The 20,339-nt window shown below is 41.1% G+C and overlaps 2 protein-coding genes across 6 annotated transcripts; one reads left to right on the top strand and one right to left on the bottom strand.

Annotated features, from left to right (window-relative positions):
- Positions 1-1,950: 1,950 nt before the first annotated feature.
- On the bottom strand, positions 1,951-12,591 carry LOC124264313. Of its 4 annotated transcripts, XM_046699080.1 has the most exons (11): positions 12,524-12,591; positions 10,423-10,966; positions 9,530-9,577; positions 8,156-8,280; positions 6,585-6,848; positions 5,939-6,040; positions 5,810-5,845; positions 5,076-5,150; positions 4,254-4,354; positions 4,082-4,199; positions 1,952-4,010 (listed from the first exon to the last, which is right to left on the bottom strand). In XM_046699080.1, exons 2-11 carry the CDS (start codon positions 10,958-10,960, stop codon positions 3,660-3,662), a joined length of 1,758 nt encoding a protein of 585 aa, XP_046555036.1. In that variant the 5' UTR covers positions 10,961-10,966; positions 12,524-12,591; the 3' UTR covers positions 1,952-3,659. The 4 variants fall into 4 exon arrangements, with proteins under 4 accessions (XP_046555028.1, XP_046555036.1, XP_046555019.1 ...); XM_046699072.1 differs by having other exon boundaries at positions 1,951-4,010; positions 4,082-4,354; positions 5,810-5,839; XM_046699063.1 differs by having other exon boundaries at positions 4,082-4,354.
- Positions 12,592-12,672: 81 nt separating this feature from the next.
- Positions 12,673-17,321, top strand: LOC124264336 (proprotein convertase subtilisin/kexin type 5-like). 2 transcript variants are annotated; one of them, XM_046699103.1, is made up of 4 exons: positions 12,673-12,855; positions 14,542-15,147; positions 15,298-16,387; positions 16,884-17,321. In XM_046699103.1, exons 2-4 carry the CDS (start codon positions 14,639-14,641, stop codon positions 17,088-17,090), a joined length of 1,806 nt encoding a protein of 601 aa, XP_046555059.1. In that variant the 5' UTR covers positions 12,673-12,855; positions 14,542-14,638; the 3' UTR covers positions 17,091-17,321. The 2 variants fall into 2 exon arrangements, with proteins under 2 accessions (XP_046555059.1, XP_046555051.1); XM_046699095.1 differs by having other exon boundaries at positions 14,542-16,387.
- The last annotated feature ends 3,018 nt before the right edge of the window (positions 17,322-20,339 follow it).

The following is a 20,339-nucleotide window of genomic DNA, read 5'->3' on the forward strand; positions in this document are numbered from 1 at the left end:
CGATTATTTACAGACCGCCGCCATATAGCTGGAATATTGATGAGTGCAGCGTAAAACTCAACTCACTCACTCCTCCTTTATTAAGTGAATGTGACCTGGGAAGTAAAAAGTTTATATGTGTACATGTGAGAAAACCTTTTTAAAAAGTGATAAAATCACAAAGGTGGGCATAAGGAGTTGATCGCGCTGATTTGTAATAGCGATGGTCAAACGGAAGCAAAGAGTAAATCCAGGCGTAAAATAGTATTGATTGATAGGTCGTACCAGACTGACCGTGAAGATCCGGGTAAGAATTGGTATTTAGCAACCCATGCTTGTCGTGAGAGGCGACTAACGGGATTGGGTGGTCGGGCTCGCAAACGTGGTTGACGTCATTTCTATCCTCAAATTGCGTAGATCGATGCTCATGACGTCAATCACTGGATTGTCTGGTCCAGACTGTGTTATTCACAGAGAGTCGTAAAATAGCTCGAAAATTTAGGGTGCCGTGTTAAACAATAAACAAAGAAGTCCACCAGATTGCAGATTCTCCGATTGAGGTTAGGTGTATGTCTCATCCTTGCGGTAGGCAAACGTTCACTCATTCCTTCCAACTGTATATATTACCTGTCCAAAATATGCATTGATGCACTCATGAATAGTCAGTCTCTGCTCTGTGTGTAACTGTACATTGTATGGTCTAAATCCCTAACAGTTCAGGTCCCTGTAAACTTATATCATGGAAAGGGTCATGCAATGAGTTGATACACAAGACAAATCTCTGTCTCCAAAGTATAAACCGGAACTAGTCAAGTGGTGCTTACTGTGTTGTATGATAGATGTGGATGCTGGAACTGCTAGAACAGTCACTCTTGAAGTCCTTTGTTGAGACATGGTGTAATCTTTGTATATCAACATTTACTTTGCCAAACTATAGTAGGTGATAGAGGGAATCGCCAAGACATATCTTCTGGTCCACATAGTATCGGTAGTGGAAGTGATGCCGGTAGCTGCTGTGCTAAGAGTGTGGCGCACAAGGTCGTTACAGAGGTCGGGGGTTATACTCGAAATTTGCACTTTGCAGAAAACGTTGCCAATATCTGGTAAAAATACCTGTGTTGGACAGACATGTTTCTGATGAGTCGACCAATGTATCAGAACACCAGGGCCTAGATGATTTTCGAATCTCTCTTCTCGTTAAGTTAGTCGTTAGTGCCATACAGTAACATTAACTTACGACTATCTTAGCGCTAAGAGAGCTTCGAAAATCTAGGCCCAGGCTTCGAAAAAATCCGACATGAAATCAGCTCTCTCTCAACATTAAATCAAGAATCCCAGCCACACTATCAAGTAGGACTCCTCGAAAATCGTAATAAGTAACAAGGACAACTGGTGGCAACGTTAGCTCCAAGATGTCATACAAATAAAAATTTAGAAAAACAGCCAGCTCTGACCAAGGCATTTATTTTGATTTGATTTTAAGTATCATTAACTATATCACTTCATTCCTCCTTATCAGTACCATCTATCTATCAACACCCCCTGGCTACTATCATGTACCTGGCTTCTATCAATCACATGGTCTCTCAGTAATCCATTCAGTAGGAAGTAAAACCATTTGACAAGAGAGAAGAGGTCAGTGTCGCCTTGTCCTCTGTTCAGATTTTGAATATAACATCTGCTTCTTGAATGTAGGATTGGTTTGGCTTGGTCGTTGTACATATTTGGTCGTGCTGAGGACGGATACCTTCTACTGAAGCTCTAAAATGTGCAGAAACACCCTAACAGCGTCATCCTGCCAATATTGACATATTAAAGCCACTGACTTATTAGCAATAGAGGAATGAGGGAAGCCTTAGTATGATCACCAACAAATCTGTGTCAGGTCTGTCCAAAAGAAGTAAAACCTGCCTGCTCATCAAGTTTAAGATCGGTCACTGTCGGGGAAATACCAATTCAAATATGACACACAAATACAAAGGGTCACATTTTTTAATATGAAAAAGTTTCATTAAGAAGCCATTTTTGCATATTTTGAACAATATACAAATAATTTATATATACATAAATATTATAAGGCAATACAACGCGCAACACAGAACGAGACGGGATGTATGGTGCTCTTGTTTGTGCCGTCATGAAACTAATTTCAGAATGTCGGGGAGAAGTTTGACTGAGTGAGTATGGTTTTACGCCGGTTTTAGAAATATTCCAGGAATATAATGGGCTTCACTCATTGCACACTTGTGAGGAAACCAGCCCGGGTCTCAGCGTGACCCTTTAACCACTAGGCTTCCCGTCTGCCCATGAGCACACGAAGAGATGCAGTGAACAGTTAGAAGTTATTTGTGTATTTTCGCATTCAGTTGATATTGATATTAGTTTCCTGTATTAAATCATGTGAAAAACAGCATTTCCTTCAAGCACCAATACATTGCAAGTTTCCAGTATCCTAAAATAAATATATACCCTACACTATTTTTGCTTTCAGTTATCTTATTTATTAATAGCTAGACAGGGACAAGATAAGATAACCATTCACACAACAAAATCAAAAATATTAACAAGCAATATTAATGCTGATCATCACAAACTACATGCAAATAGTAACATTGGTAATGACTATCAATTAATTATTATCATTATATGGAAAGTAGATTGCTTAATTTTACCAAAACAGTATTGGCACCTCTCTTTTATGCAAACAACATTTAAAGAGAAATACAGCAAGGGAAGTTGATGTTTATTAGTTTAGCACTATAAATGTTGATACAACTGATACTCTACAGCGCCTGTGTGGAATAAGGGCCAGGGGCATAATAAAATATTCACAAGCATAGCACTTAATAAACAATTAAGTGTGAATCCATCCACTGCCAAGTTTAACTTTAATATATGGCAATGGTGGCCGAAATCTGCAAAGAATATTTACAAAACAATTTCCTTAAATCATAACCAAATCTACATGTTGAAATCACCTCCGGCTTATCTGTTCCAAATGCACAATGAATCTGACAACCAGAAGGACCGGAGTACACACACCAGCATGACGGTTACAAGCATGACCTTTGGACAAGTCAACCCTCTGACTGACATGATCCGCTATATATAATATGATCCATTATCCACGGTCTAAAAGTAAAGTGACACGCGACCCACCACATCAATGAGCCTGACAACTCAGGGAAGTAGCTATGTACCAAAGCTTGACTTGTAGGCCAATCATTCCAGCCCGGAATCTTCGGGGATATGCATTACCTCGTCACTGTTGATTGCATTATTTTGTCTTCATTTTTGGTTGACGCTTAGACGTCTTGCATGAAGTAATGCATAACCTAAACATGACAATATGGACAATTGGCAAAATACGTATCATCGATATGACAAGCTGTGTAGAAAACAACAATAGCTGCAGCTGACCGGAGAAGACAGATGATGTCGGCTGTCCCTAGAATACTTATGTATTCCACTGTCCAGAGAACAATTCTGATGTCGGCTGTCCAGAGAACACTTATGAATTCCGCTGTCCAGAGACCAATGGTGATGTCGGCTGTCCCTAGGACACTTATGCATTCCGCTGTCCAGAGAACAATTGTGATGTCGGCTGTCCAGAGAACACTTATGCATTCCGCTGTCCAGACACCAATGGTGATGTCGGCTGTCACTAGGACACTTATGCATTACGCTGTCCAGAGAACAATGGTGATGTCGGCTGTCCAGAGAACACTTATGCATTCCGCTGTCCAGAGAACAATGGTGATGTCGGCTGTCCAGAGAACACTTATGCATTCCGCTGTCCAGAGAACAATGGTGATGTCGGCTGTCCAGAGAACACTTATGCATTCCGCTGTCCAGAGAACAATGGTGATGTCGGCTGTCCCTAGGACACTTATGCATTCCGCTGTCCAGAGAACAATGGTGATGTCGGCTGTCCCTAGAACACTTATGCATTCCGCTGTCCAGAGAACAATGGTGATGTCGGCTATCCCTAGAACACTTATGCATTCCGCTGTCCAGAGAACAATGGTGATGTCGGCTGTCAGAGAACCTTATGACCGCTGTATGTGATTCCAGAGAACCGCTGTCAGAGAACAATGGTGATGTCGGCTGTCCAGAGAACACTTATGCATTCCGCTGTCCAGAGAACAATGGTGATGTCGGCTGTCCAGAGAACACTTATGTATTCCGCTGTCCAGAGAACAATGGTGATGTCGGCTGTCCAGAGAACAATGACAACGTCAGCTGTCCAGAGAACAATGGTGATATCAGCTGACCCTAGAACACTTATGCATTCCGCTGTCCAGAGAACAGTGGTGACTGTCCAGAAAACAATGACAACGTCAGCTGTCCAGAAAATAATGGTGACTACAGTTGTCTGGAAGACAATACGGTGGCCTCAAAGTGTCATTAATTCACATACACACATCTTATTTTGGAATGTTGCATGTCTGTGTACTTCAGAGTCAGGCAGACGGCTCCAGTTAAACAGATAGTCAGTCTTTCTCAGAACAAATCCATACAGACGTCGCTCGGCGAAAGTTTTGGCTCTAGCCTGAAACAAAAGAAGCATTCTTTAAAACACAACGTTATCGGTAGCCTAGTCACGATATATCTACATCACCGTTGACACCTTCAGTGATAACACCTTTTAGCCTGATGTCGATAAATCTTTATTTGAAAAAGTTATTCAAGAGCATGGAAAACCTTCATATAAATCGACATAAGAATGCATTTGTAATGGGAACATTTATAGAACATGTGTAAAAGATGAATCCAGATAGTTCTTCTTGTCAATACTCATTTATCCACACAAGACTTTTCGCCGTTCAACAGCTCTTCAGGTGTACAATGAAAACTAAATGTAGTAATAGGCGACGCATATCGTCTATATTTAGTGCTTATACACCTGCAGAAATTCATTTTCAACCCAGGAGATACTCATTCTAATTTGACATTATAAGTCTTGATATTTTGACAGTATCTACATATTCCGATAAGAACCAGGCACATTTGCAGTTTTGATTGATAGAAATCATACAACTTTTATAACACAATGCACTCGACTGTAGATATGTTTGTATAAGATGTACCTGTACCTTAAACCTCTCCAAAGTCTCTGTTTCAAACTGCACAACATTTGACTGATTCATGACGTGGTCTGAGACATGCCTCTGGAAATGGAAATATTAGTATTGACTGGTTTGTAATATAACATGCTCAAACTTTGCAGAACCTGTCATTTTCACTTCAGGAGCAAACTCGTTGCAATCACGAATTGTTTCACGGGTTGACTACTGTAACAGCCTCATGACTGCAAAGATTGCAGAATACAACTGCAAGGTGAGTTACTGGGAACTCATCCAACCTGTACTCAAATCGCTTCATTACCTACATCTCCACAAAATGATACATTATAATGGTTGTCTTATGGCATATATCGCCAAATGTTTTCGATTTGAGCAGCGTCCATTCGCTGTGCCTGAATCTGCGAGACGTGGGCTTGAACCTTGCATTCGTCCTGATGAGGAGGATTGTCTGTGAGCCCCACACATCCGTTTAAACCGTTTTCAGATGTAGTTACTGGTAGTTACATGTATGTATGTACACAAGTACAAAGAAGTGCTGTGGCTTTTGTAGATCATTTCATGTCAATAGTTTTAACGAGTGAACAACATAGACTTAGAATACACGATACTTTAGCGACACGAGTGAGTGAGTGAGTTATTATTTATCGTCACATCGGCAATATTTCAGCCATATCGTGATTAGCGACACGAGGCTCTACACTAGGCACTATGGATACTCTATGGTTCACACATTTCTAACTTACCAGACAAGGTGACAAATCGTAGTACATTAGCTGAAGCTAGTTGAGACTAAGGAAAATACTTTGACTTAAGTGAGTTGCTCCTATTTAGGTCATGATATAAACGTATTTATTTGTCATTTGAAAGGATACTGTGGGTTGGAAGGAAACGTTGTTGTAGTTGATAAGAATCCTCGTTTTCATCACATTTCGGATACTGTGACCTTGAATGACATCACGTAACTTTTTCTCATTCTAGGTGAAAGCAAAATGCACATTAAATTGGGGATAGCAATATGCATCAGAAGTCATGATGTGGTTCAAGGATCGGTCAGTGAATATTGTATAACGAAGGTCTCTAACTCAAGGCTCAGTCGTGTGAGCATGTTATCTTAATGACTGTAGACACAGAGAAATATCAAATTTAAAAATGAGATGAGAGCAAAATATAATATAATTAAGCAATGTGAGTTTGTTTGTGTGTGGGTGCATGTGTGCGTGTGTATGTGGATGTGTATCTGTGTGTGTCTGTGTGTGTGTTTTGCGAAGAGCAATAAGTGCAGCAATTTAATTAACCTGTTTGAATCTAGTCTGTCATACAAACCCTGAAACAACATATCCAAGAAAGTGCATTGCAAGTCTAGAGTACGTGGTGAGTCTATATTTCCACAGTTTCAGGATTATGAAGAAAGTCTCTGGGATCCTTTTCATTACATTTTATTAATATTATATGTGAACTGTTTTTTCTGTAAAATATTATCACTTTAGAGACTAGATGTCAGTCTAGTTTCATACCTACCTTCCTTGCAAACAACCAAAGTGCACCTGGTATAGCGATGACAGCAACACCGATCACGATCAGCATGTAGAGAGCGTCATAGAACACATCGGTGTAATATATCAGTGGGATCATCACAATGCACACCATCAGGGTTGTTAGGAGAACACCACACAGATAGACGCCCCACGCGTGACAGGAAAAAGGATTGGATAGGGAATAGAATTTCATTTCTCTGGATCTGTTCGCAATATCTTTGGCCTCTTGATATACGTTTTCTGCAAACTGTATGGAATTAATATTTAATTGACTGTTGATTTACATACATACAGTTTTCCAAGAAATTATTGAGTAAATCTTTGTTTCCTAATACTGAAAATGGAATTTTAAAATAGGTGTTACATGATGTAGTAAGGTACGTAAGTATGGGAGGCAACTCTTGCAGGCTTAACAAATGAACATTACAACATCAAGAGTTATCTCCCCTGGTGTAGCAGACGGCTTCCTTTGTTGGTATGGCAGATTTGGTAGCAGAAGAGAAAAGAAAGTTGGTTTTATGATTTTGAAAGGGATGTGACCAATGCAAAGGAGTTGACATGGCATTCCTCTGTCTGCAGTATGCAGAACTTTGAAGAATATTCAGTCAGGAGATTGAGCACAAGACGGGGGCAGTGAGGTCAAGGAAGTTCAGTACTACGGTCAGATTGTGAGTAGGGGAAAATTGAAAAGCGTTGAGAATATCAGAAATGAGATGATTAATAGAGGAAGTCTTCAGGTGTGAAAGATGCACAAATAAGACGTTTAAAATGGTGTAGGACTCACGAAAATAAAGATTGGTATAATGGGTTTTTCTGATGAAAGTTCTGTCTGACTTTTCTGAACTGTGTGAACATTTGCACAGAAGATACCGTGAAACCTATCTAACAACGCCCAAAATATAGCCCGAAATTCCACATGTCGGTTGGGATATCATCACGTGGAGTGACACCGTTGTGTATTGTCACAGGAAATTTGACGGCCCGAACACTGTATGAAGATAATTGGATTGTCCAGCGTGATAACGACCCAAAACACATAGTGGACTACACAAAACAGTGGTTGTCGGGCGAAAATGTTCAAGTTTTAAACTGGCTCAACTACAGCCCAGATCGTAACCCTATTGAGAATGGGTGGGGACTAATGAAGGACAGAATAAACCAAAAAAGGACTTAGAAATATTGAGGATATGAAGAAAGACGTGGTCGAATATTGGGATACGCTGTCACGATTTCCTTCAAACTTTGATCGGTAGTGTACCAAGACTCATTCAGTCGTGTATATGCCGGGCAAGGAGGTCTCACAAAGTACTGAAAAGACACTTAGACTGTAAGATAATTATATCTCAACATATTCATTTAAGCAAAACTTCCATAGTTTATATACATGTATTAGGTATATCATATATAAAATACATTCATAATAATAAACATTAAATATATACATATATCTATATACATGTACAACATATGGAATCATTGAGGGAAAGATGGTGCCCACAAACAATCAGTTACACATGTATCTAATAAAGATGAAAGAGATAAAATGGATTCTACCTCGCTGCCAAGTCTTGAAAGCTTCAGTCTTTGTGATTCCGTCAGATCTCCGAAAGCCCATGATGGCCCTCCACACATATATGTTGAGCATTTATACCCATTGAACTCCATATTTAATCCGCTACCTGTTAAAAAAACAAGCATTGTCACTGAGGTGACATAATCCCCCGCCGCAAATTATCAAATCAAACTTATAAAGTAATGAAAGTTTAAGATGAAGTTAAATGTCAACAAAAATATGACCAGTCAACCTCTCTTGATATCTTGCTCTTTATTGTTCAAACACACATATTTTCAAGATTGACTTTGACCTTGACATGAATGTCATAGTGTATGAAGTAGGCAAAAATAGTACTAAAGAAATTGCTTATTGAAACACATTCAAGGGAAGTCTTGAAAGTCTATGAAGAAAATCCAGTGAACCGTTCTTGACATATCTTGCTGACAATCTTAACGTGTCTCGGTGACCTTGAAAATTAAGTGAAGGTCACCAAAATCGACTGGGCCCTGCGCCTTCCCTGGATGAAGCTTGGTGTTGAATATGAAGAAACTCCAGTGAGTGATTCTTGAGGAATCTCGCTGACAAACATAACATGTGGGTTAATATGCTGAAATCTTCAAAGTGTCTCTGTGACCATGAACATTAAGTGAAGGTCACCGAAATCGACTGGGCCCTGCTCCTTCCCTGTGGATGAAGCTTGGTGTTGAATATGAAGACAATCCAGGCAACGGTTCTTGAGATAGCGTGACATTCAGGTTAACATGCTGAAATCTTCAAAGTGTCCCCATGACCTTGAACATTATGTGAAGGTCACCAAAATTGAAGAAAATCCAGGGAACGGATCTTGAGATAGCTTAACATTCAGGTTAACATGCTAACATTTTCAAAGTGTTGCCATGACCATGAAAATTAAGTGAAGGTCACCAAAATTGACTGGACCCTGCGCCTTCCCTAGATAAAGCTTGGTGTTGAATTTAAAGAAACTCCAGGCAACGGTTCTTGAGATAGCTTAACATGCAGGTAAAACGTTAAAGTCCCCTTGTGACCTTGAAATGAAGGTCAAGGTCACCAAACCTGACTTGGCCCTTTCTTATACATTGATGAACCTATGTATCAAAATGAAAAGAATCTAGTGAACGGCTCTTAAGATATTCCAATTCGTACGTACGGACGGACGGGCGGAGAGTAATACTATATCCCCCGCCGCGCGTTTAGCTCGAAGCGGTGGATATAGTATTACTCTCCGCCCGTCCAACTAGTGTAATGTTTTAAAATTCCCAACAGTTTCTTTTTTTTTCTGAAAATGCCAACAAATATTTTTGTCAATAGTTACAACACTTAATGAATAGTGATATGACGGCGGTTGTGCTTACCTTGAGTCCTGAGAAAGTTGATCACGCGTGGTTGAAGGTCTGACAGGTCTGAAAGAAGGAGGGGCACCTAGATGGATGGCAGTGCATGTGTAACCTAGAAATTAATACCATGTATTTAAAATAGCCTTTGCAAACAGCAGGCATGTCCCTTGGCCTGTACATTGACAGCACAAATAATGTACCCCTGTGCCTTTGTTTGAATGCAGTTACCTTGCAGGTACGTTTCTTTTGTTCCCAGCTCAAAAATTGCCGAATTGTTGGCATTACATTTAAAGCCAACCCAACGCCACATTTGTAAGAAGCTATTCTCCAGGCATTTATTTCGAGTGTAGTAGACTTGGGGAAATTGTTTCTTGCGGTAACAGTCTATGAATGTGAATGACTGACGTTGGTAAATGCCAACTGTGGTAGTCTTTCCGATTCTGACCAAAGCGTGTGCGTGTACGTACTGTAATATCATTAGGTTTCCAATAAGATGAATTCGATGTGCATTACACTCAAGGTTGGCTGGTTTGTTGTAAACATCTCACTGAGCAATATTCCAGCTATATGGCGGAGGTATGTAAATAATCGTGTTTCGACCACCAATCCACCAAAAGCATGAGCATCGATCTTTTGTCTTTTCTTTCACTATATCGTTCTTCGTTGTTCTACGAGATTTCTGGTGTAACATATTTTAATATTTCGGATTAAATCTGATGCATCTAATTTAGTTAAAGATTCTCCCACAATATTGGTTAGATGATAAGTTGATGTTGTCGTACATGAGCAATATTGCACTTATGTAACGCATGTACTGTTCAGTTGTCGGGCCATTGTTATCCATTGTTACCACTTAATTCGCATGAGCAGATTGTTTACACCAAGCTTCGGATATTGGGATACCTCCTTACCTTTTCCAGCGAGAGCCCGAATGGTCCTGTTCACATAGTCTTCTCCTTTGGGAACATCGATGTAGTTGAACGTGTTGAAAATGTCGGGTATTTTGCATGGCGTTAACAGAAGCGGTATTATTCTGTTCTGCCGTTCTTCCATAGACAAAACAATGGCCCAGTCTCTTTCCTGTTCGCACCATGGACTTTCAAGTGAGTCTGGAGTCAGCACAAACACAACTTTCATGCTTTCTGCTATTCCTCTTTGTATCAGCCCTGGTACACCCTGGCCGGCAAGAAAATCTCGTTTGGGCCATAGACACGTAACACCATGCTTGTCCTCAAGAACTTTCACCAGATGTTCTACCCATTCGGCGTCTTCTTCACTGTGGGAGATGAAAAGATGATGTGACTTCCCACTGGGAATATCAGGGATTCTGTCATCCAACATCTCAGGTGAAGTCGTTTTGAAGGATACTGACTCACCAACATCCAACTGAACGAGATGATGGTCACTTTCTTCAAGTTCAACTTTTGTTGTTTCTTCCTTGGTTTCCATACCAACCTGATGTAAAATATCATCAAATGATCATTCTGTACATCCTACAATATAGGCAATATTCCAAACCATATAATCAATAACGAACACTATTAAACACCAATCAGCTGCTCGTATTAGTTGGGCCAGAGCATTAAAACCACCAGAGTAATAGGGATGACAAGTCTTTATGGATGATCAACTCCCTTATTGTACCATAGCGACGAGTAGGTGTAGAAATACCTTGTAGCTACACATGAGATAAGACGAGGCAAGATAAGAGCATGATGGATAGGATACCAGCGGGAGTGGGGAAAACTAATTAGGCGAGAGGGTTAGTTAGAGAAGCCAGAGAGAGGGAGATTCAGTTAATTAGTTTTGGATTAGGTGGTGGTAAGTTGATGTGATAAAATAGCCCTGGTCCCTGTTAAGTTTTGGGCGGTGTCTTTTTATGTGTAGTGCTTCAGTCAATTTTCTTGCAGTGTAATGATGTTGATTGTTTGCTAGTGTCCCAATTAATGTTGTGCTGGGCTGGTGTTGTGTTGAGTGATCTTGATTTTCCCCCGATGTAGTTGCTGTCATAGTCGCAGCTGATGTTGTAGACCACACCTTTCGGTTGTTTGTTGTTGTGTAGCGTATTTCTACCATTAGCCCTAATGGTGGTTTTTAGTGGTGTCGTTTTGGTGAAGTAAGTGTGGTGAATGCCGCTTGCTGCTGTAATAAATGACTGATGTGATGTTTTGCCTATGTATGGTAGTGGGATGCGGATGGGTGCAGATTTGGGCTTGTAAGTGGTGAGTTTAGGCAGGGATAGTCTACAATCGTTATATAATCTCCCTGGTTTAGGTGATCGGTTGAGGGTGGATTTGATGACTTGGTCAACAAGTTTAGTGGGGTAATTGGTAAGTTGGGTGAAAACGTGGCGAAGGTGTTGGAGCTCGGGTTCAGGTGAGGCAGAGGAAAGATTGACAGTATGGCGGGTGAGGGTAGAGATTATGCCGGTTTTAGTTTTGAGGAATTGAATGTATTGGTCAGTGTGTGTGGGTTTGCGGTAGACAGAGGTTTGGATAGTGTTGTCAGCGGTGCGGGTGACCAGAACGTCAGGGAAAGAAGTTGGTTCGCTTGTAAACTGAATTCGGGGGTGCTATTGGTTAAGGTGTTGGAGAAGGACAGTGGGGTCGTGATTTTGGGAGAGGATAACAAAAGTGTCATCAACCTTCCTGAACCAGCAGGCTCGTTTGATTAGTAAAGTGCGGAGAGTTTGTTGCTCGAAAGAAGTCATATAGATTTCAGAATGGATAGGAGAGAGTGGATGGATCTGCTCGAAGATGTTATCAACCCAGGTAAGGTAGGTGGAAGTGATGGAGTTAGAAATGAGTTGGATGATAGTCAGTGGAGTGGTTCGTGTCAAGGATATCAAGGTGGTGCCAGAGGGTGTGGGGAGTTTCGTTAATGGGTACACTGGTAAATAGATCAACAACATCATAACTTAGTATCTTACCAGGCCACCATTCTTTCCCACTACTTGCTATTTAAAACAGAACCTATAATATGCAAGTGCCATGATCACATTACCCTACGTACCTGTAATGCTTCTCAACTGTTTATTTCTACGTACACCGACGACTAATGTCACCACCGTTCAAAGTGACATGGATCCAAAATTAGAATACTGGGAAGCCCGTAGCCAATGTTTGTTTTGACAACAGCCATGGTACCCATTGTTGCCGTTGTGCAGTACAGTTCGTGGAAAACATGTTGAATAGCAGGACGGTGTGTATTAACATTACCTTTGAATTAGAAATAAGAACAACGACAGCGTTAAAGTCAACAAATTCTGGTTTGTGTCAGTGAATGAGGTTTTGGTGAAGAATCTCGCACCGTTTTCAAGCTGAAGTCACTACAGCCACGTACAGGTAAATATCTGCATATAATGTAAGGTAATGGAAGACAGCTAGCCACATTTGGTAAATAGCTAGATATGTCACCATTGACCACAAGTGGTAAATAGCTACACATGTCATCATTGACCACATGTGGTAAATAGCTACATAGGTCACCATTGACCACATGTGGTAAATAGCTACATAAGCCACCATTGACCACATGTGTCATATAGTTACATAGGTCACCATTGACCAAATGTGGTAAACAGCTGCATAGGCCACCATTGACCTCATGTGGTAAAAAGGCATTCATCACACTTACTTCACCATTGACCACATGTGGTAAATAGTTTCATCGGTCACCATTGACCACATGTGGTAAATAGCTACATAGGTAACCATTGACCACATGTGGTAAATAGCTACATAGGTAACCATTGACCACATGTGGTAAATAGTTGCATCGGTCACCATTGACCACATGTGGTAAATAGCTACATAGGTAACCATTGACCACATGTGGTAAATAGCTACATAGGTAACCATTGACCACATGTGGTAAATAGCTACATAGGTAACCAGTGATCACATGTGGTAAATAGCTACATAGGTAACCATTGACCACATGTGGTAAATAGCTACATATGTCACCATTGACCACATGTGGCATATAGGTACATAGGTCACCATTGACCAAATGTGGTAAATAGCTGCATAGGCCACCATTGACCTCATGTGGTAAATAGCTGCATAGGTCACCATTGACTACATGTGGTAAATAGCTACATATGTCACCATTGACCACATGTGGTAAATAGCTACATAGGCCACCATTGACCTCATGTGGCAAATAGCTACATAAGCCACCATTGACCTCATGTGGTAAATTGCTACATATGTCACCATTGACCACATGTGGTAAATAGCTAGATATGTCACCATTGACCACAAGTGGTAAATAGCTACATATGTCATCATTGACCACATGTGGTAAATAGCTACATAGGTCACCATTGACCACATGTGGTAAATAGCTACATAAGCCACCATTGGCCACATGTGTCATATAGTTACATAGGTCACCATTGACCAAATGTGGTAAATAGCTGCATAGGCCACCATTGACCTCATGTGGTAAAAAGGCATTCATCACACTTACTTCACCATTGACCACATGTGGTAAAGAGTTGCATCGGTCACCATTGACCACATGTGGTAAATAGCTACATAGGTTACCATTGACCACATGTGGTAAATAGCTACATAGGTCACCATTGACCACATGTGGTAAATAGCTACATATGTCACCACTGACCACATGTGGTAAATAGCTACATATGTCACCATTGACCAGATGTGGTAAATAGCTACATAGGCCACCATTGACCTCATGTGGTAAATAGCTACATATGTCACCATTGACTACATGTGGTAAATAGCTACATAGGTAACCATTGACCAGATGTGGTAAATAGCTACATAGGTCACCACTGACCACATGTGGTAAATAGCTACATAAGTCACCACTGACCACATGTAGTAAATAGCTACATATGTCACCATTGACCACATGTGGTAAATAGCTACATAGGTAACCATTGACCACATGTGGTAGATGGCATACAGTGCATAATCACATGACAAACTGCCAGTTTGTTTCAGCAACTGCATGTCCACGTAGGTCACAATTGTTTGTCTGTTTTACCTTTTCTTCAGATTAACCCAATTGAGAACATCACATCTAATTACAAAAAAAAGATCCACGAAAAGCGAACAAAGTCACGGAAATATTACATGGCTGTTTGAAACTATAATGAAGCTCTCAAGTTCGATGTCATTCTTCTTTGTGCTTTTCTATTTTCTTATACGTGGATCTGCACAATACTGTCCGGGAGCTTATGTGAAGGTGTTACATGAGTGGGGCTGCATATCAAAGAAACAATGTCTTGAAAGAGGTTTTGTCATATCCAATGGCTACTGTCGTCGGACTTGTCCAGGGGCACTGTACCTCTCTTATGATGCTCGCACCTGCCACAGATCATGTCCGGATGACACGGTGGTAAACGGTTCCAACTGCTTAAACTCAACACAATGTACAGCTAGGGGTATGTTCGTGTACAATGGGAGTTGTGTTGACTCCTGCCCGCTGGGGACTGTGGTCACAATGTCTGATATTTGTGTTCATAATTGTCCATATCAAACCGTCACTAACACTACTCACTGCATAAATCCCCACGACTGCACTGAAGCTCGGAAGGTCATCTCCAACAGCACATGTACAGACCAGTGCCCGCCCGGATTTCCATATGTTGATGCTGGAAGGTGTGCCTCGGACTGTCGGGATGGGAAAGTGTCCTACAATCACCAGTGTATTACACAACACAGATGTATACACGAAGAAGGCAAGGTTATTCAAAATAGATCATGTGTGGGATCCTGTTCGCCTGGATTTCCATATGTTGATGCTGGAAGGTGTGCCTCGGACTGTCGGGATGGGAAAGTGTCCTACAATCACCAGTGTATTACACAACACAGATGTATACACGAAGAAGGCAAGGTTATTCAAAATAGATCATGTGTGGGATCCTGTTCGCCTGACGCCCCAAACATCTATGACGGGCAATGTTACAGCCAGTGTCCTTTAGGAACTGTACCCAATGCTTCACTGTCCACCTGCCTTGTGGATTCTGTCTGCACAGACAAAGGACAATTTATACTCAATGGAACATGCGTTGCGGAATGTCCGCGTTATGTTAGTGGTAAAGCCTGTGTGGATGAATGCCCTAGAGAAACAGCGCTGTATCACAAGGAGTGTATAACCAGAACAAAGTGTACCCATTTTAATTATCTCTATATGTTTATGTTTAATGGCACTTGTGTTGAATCTTGTCCTGTGGAAGCACCATATATTGACCATAACAGATGCTATGCGGTCTGTCCATTGGGCAAAGTTGCAGAAGACAAGCATTGTATAGTCACATATCAATGCAATTTGAAGGTTATACACAATAACACATGCCTCACAAGTTGTCCCGAGACAGCACCACTTTCAGCTCCAGGAATATATGGCGCAACTTACTGTGTGTTAGCATGCCCTGTTAACACAGTAGCACAAAATGTCACCTGTATCAGCAGTGAACGGTGCATATCGCAAGGTAACTTTGTCTTCAACGGAACATGTGTAATCACCTGTCCTGAAGAGGCTCCATATCACAGCAGTGGCAAATGTCACCACCAATGCCCGCAAGGTCAGAGAGCCACTGACACGGAATGTATTGAGTGTGATTCAGACAAACTCCTAGATGGCAAGGCATGCATCTATAAATATGAATGTCATGAAAGAAATAAGTTTCAATATAAAGGAAAGTGCCTGTTGTCATGTCCACATGGAACAAAAGAAGACGTCGGTCTATTTACAAACAAGTGTCAAGCACAGCCAAATCTCCTACCACTACTTACACTGCTGTTTTCGGCGCTTCTGGTCATCACTGTCATTTGCCTCTGTATGACGATTCCGAGGAATGGAGCAAAAACACGTGACGAAAGAATAAAGGCGACATTGGTAAGATTATTTATACTAATTGAAGGAGAATGCTATAGACGGAATCTATTCCGTTTCCGCATAGCATACTTATCAAATAAGAACTACCAAAGCCTTCTGGTATTCATGAGAACTTTCTCCTAAAAGCAGAGCTGACTACATTGTTCCGACTATGTAATTAGCATGTGATTATGAATTTCTATCAAAATGTTGGAAAAAAGTCAATCGTTCAGCAGAGAAACCAGAAACACAATTATCAGTCAGAAGCGTGTACCTTCCCATGATATGTATCATGATGATGCGACATGTAACACATTGGGAGACACATAACTGTATTGATACTTTGCGTTCATCCAATTTGAAAGAAATGTTAGATCATTTATAGTAATACTTACAGAAACATATTTAATGGTGTAAGGCACAAAAACGTCACGTTTTTCAAAGATTGCGTCTCTGAATCTCAGATAATGAAATTATTTTTGAATAAATTCCAAATCGTGCTTATTTCTATTTTTAGACTACCAAAACTAGGAAGCAAGTCTATGAAAACAATGGTTTTGAAGAACATGAAGATCACGAATGCTGTGATGATACCAACGATGTCGAAACTGGAGCAATCCGTACACCTGACAATGGAGAAGCTTGTGATGTTGAAGTTGTGGGTCCATTCGAAAATGTGTATTTCATGAAAGAAACGGGTCAAATCGATCAAAGTGAAATATGACATATATCTACTATATCTAATTCTAGTATCAGAGCAATAGATTAATTAATGGAATCAGTATATATTCAACAGCCAGAGCTATATAACCATACAGTCATTAGCATTTAGTTCATGTACATGTTTGGCTATTTTTTCTGATCAATTTCTTACTGATCTGTCTTTTATGTCGTGTGTCATGATTGATTCAGGATGTTTTTAATTCTTTGTTTAGTAAATAACGTCCTGATCCCACTCTTTTTTTTGTATTTCAAGTTATATTGTTTAACATTGTAATAATGTTTTCAAGAAATATTGAATGATAAATGATTTACACCTTGCATGTAAAATGTTTGATTTGTCAATGATATTTTCCTATGTATCAGTGTATGACTGGAACAAATTCTGACAAACTCTGTTATTTCTGCAATTCAAGGTCCTTCCTTTTGATGTACGTGAAGTGCAGAGCCTAGGCATATACATGTACATTCTATGGCCCGATAATGTACCGTCAAGCATATGTTTTGCGTGTCAGTATTTGTGTTAAAATAGTGGTGAATGAGAGCAAGGCGATTTTAACTTTCCTTTTTTTGTGGATACTCACATATCGTCTTTGGGTCCCCACAGATTGTACATCAAACTGTATTTCCTTTGTCATAAGCCAGTTCTTTTGTTTGTTTGTTTGTTTGTGTGTTTGTGTTTGTGTGTGTGTGTGTGTGTGTGTGTGTGTGTGTGTGTGTGTGTGTGTGTGTGTGTGTGTGTGTGTGTGTGTGTGTGTGTGTGTGTGTGTGTGTGTGTGTGTGTGTGTGTGTGTGTGCGTGCGTGCGTGTGTGTGTGTGTGTGTGTTTATATGAGTAGTATAGACAATGATGGTACGGGACCAGGTCCCCTCGGGAAAAATCAAGGCCTTTGATTCATACACACACACACACACAGACACACGCACGCACGCACGCACACACACACACACGCACGCACACAATGATGACAATTATCATACAGTGGGTGATTGAAAAGGGACTGTGTCGTGAGGTACCATAATCAACTCCTCTCTGACGAATGCTCTCGGCGGCCCGTCTTTCAAGTAGTACAAGTTCGGTTCGCCGTCTTTGAAAATCGGTCGAATAGTTTCCGAAATATTGACTTTTATGTGAGCATGGGGTCGGTCGGGAAGAGGTAAAATGTTCAACTGTCGTAATTAAGTCTTAATTAATCTAATGAAGTCATCGAGAGTGTTCCCAATGCTGTTTTGCTATAGCGTAACCATCTGCCGAGATGCATGCAAAATTTCACGAAAATCGGTCAAATAGTTTAGGAAAAAAATCACTTTTTAGTGAGCATGGGGTTGGTCTGGCGAAAGGCTAACAATCCAAGGTATTGTCGTACTTGCTATATATTATCGAGGCGAGAGGTGTTTTTAGCTGAATGGGTCTGGGTATCACCGAGCGAGTGCTGTGGGCGAGTCGCAGTGTGTGGCTCGGCTCGGCTTGTACAGCCGACTCGCTGGCTGGCTGGTTCTCTCGGCAGTACCCCCGTGTCGACTAGCTGCCGTCTCGGTAGCATTGAACGAGCGCTGTGGGCGAGTCGCAGCGTGTGGCTTGGCTCGGCTTGTACAGCCGACTGGCTGGCTGGCTCTCTCGGCCATTCCCCTGTGTCGACTAGCTGCCGTCTCGGTACCACTGAGCGAGCAGTGTGGGCGAGTCGCAGTGTGTGTGTCTCGGCTCGGCTATGATGCACGGCCGGCTGACTAGCGAGGCGACAGCTGTGTGAAGCGGAATGAAAACGCAGGTCTCGGCATTCTTCCCGAGAGTCGCCTTGGTCTGGCTGACTACGTTATGTTGATGTCCGCGAAACAGTTTATTGTGAATCTCCTTCTATGATTTGTTTAGTTTTCGTAATGAAGGCTTGTAGGGCCTGTTGCTTCCCTTGTTCTATGAAAAAAATATTCTCGTCTTCACAAATGACGGCGTTTTTACGAGACTTGGTCCGAATCTCCTGTGTCATTCTGTGATATTTTTCGATTTCTGATAGCACCAAACGAAACTCTTCTTCAGAGATTTTAGAATCAATGAAATATGATCGTCTGCCATGTTTAACTTCGCTTCGGCTAAAATTCTAATTTCGTCGTGTTTCGATTGCTTTACGTTGCAGTCAGCGAGACACGTACTTAAGGCTCAATCATACCACTCCGGCTGTTATTTCAATGACTAGCATCACGGGTGCAGCCACGATGGTGGATAATAACTTGATACCTGCTACACCTAATCCCATACTGACTGAAACCATAGCGCTGTCAACACCGTCCGAGGAATTGACGGCCCTAGGATATTTTTTCTGTAATGCCGACCACGTATCGCGTTCACGTTCTAGTTGTTGTTTGATCTCGCATATCTGTCGCAAACAAAACCCGTCTACGGTTTCCAGTGATTTTGCTACTTCATCTACGACTGGGTACAGTCCCATCTTGTGTGTGTGTATATATATTTTGTTATAAAATAATATTTAATTGGTTTTCCGTTAATATCCGATCAATGTATTTGAGGCTGATATGGATTAAATTATCGTACACGTAAATATTCGAGACATGAATCGAATTTTTTTCTATAACACGCACTCCATCGAGGCTTATTAAGGATTTCGATCCTGGTCCTATGACGATACGATACCGTTGGTGATTGTGTCTAACCAGTGTGTTATCAACCCAGTCAAAAGTGTTCGTTCTGACCTCCCACGAGCGTCAATGAGATAGACATCTACTACGAGCGTGGTGTGTGATTTGAAAGTCAAATTTGAATTGAAAAAATCCCGTTGGTAATCATGTACGTCAAACCGTAAATATCAGCCACGTCGTTTGAAGCTAACATGTTGCCCGTGTGACCTGGTATTCGTAAAATTTGTACATCAAACTCTGGAATGACAAAAGTGAGAAGGATCCCGTTGTTCGTAATTTTGGAGACGTAACCATTGTATTTAAAAGATATGTGGGGTGAGGTGAGGGTCATGTCGATCAACCAGTCTGGCTGTTTGACGTCTGCTAGTGACACCCGATCGTATATGTTGTCTTTTAAGTGCAGGACGTACAAGGTGTTTTCCTCACCGGACAGATCGAATTCCCGTGTGTCTCCGAGATCAGCTAGCGTTACGTTGGGATGATGATGGTTCATCTCGTTTATATATGATGTTTTACGAAATAGTTTTCAATTGGTTATCGGATAATTCATAGGACGTGCACTTCAAACCCATGAGATGTATGTTGTCGAGTAGGAAAATTTT

This window comes from Haliotis rubra, unplaced genomic scaffold (assembly GCF_003918875.1).
Source record: "Haliotis rubra isolate DU_JTF1 unplaced genomic scaffold, ASM391887v1 Scf1205, whole genome shotgun sequence".
NCBI lineage: Eukaryota > Metazoa > Mollusca > Gastropoda > Lepetellida > Haliotidae > Haliotis > Haliotis rubra.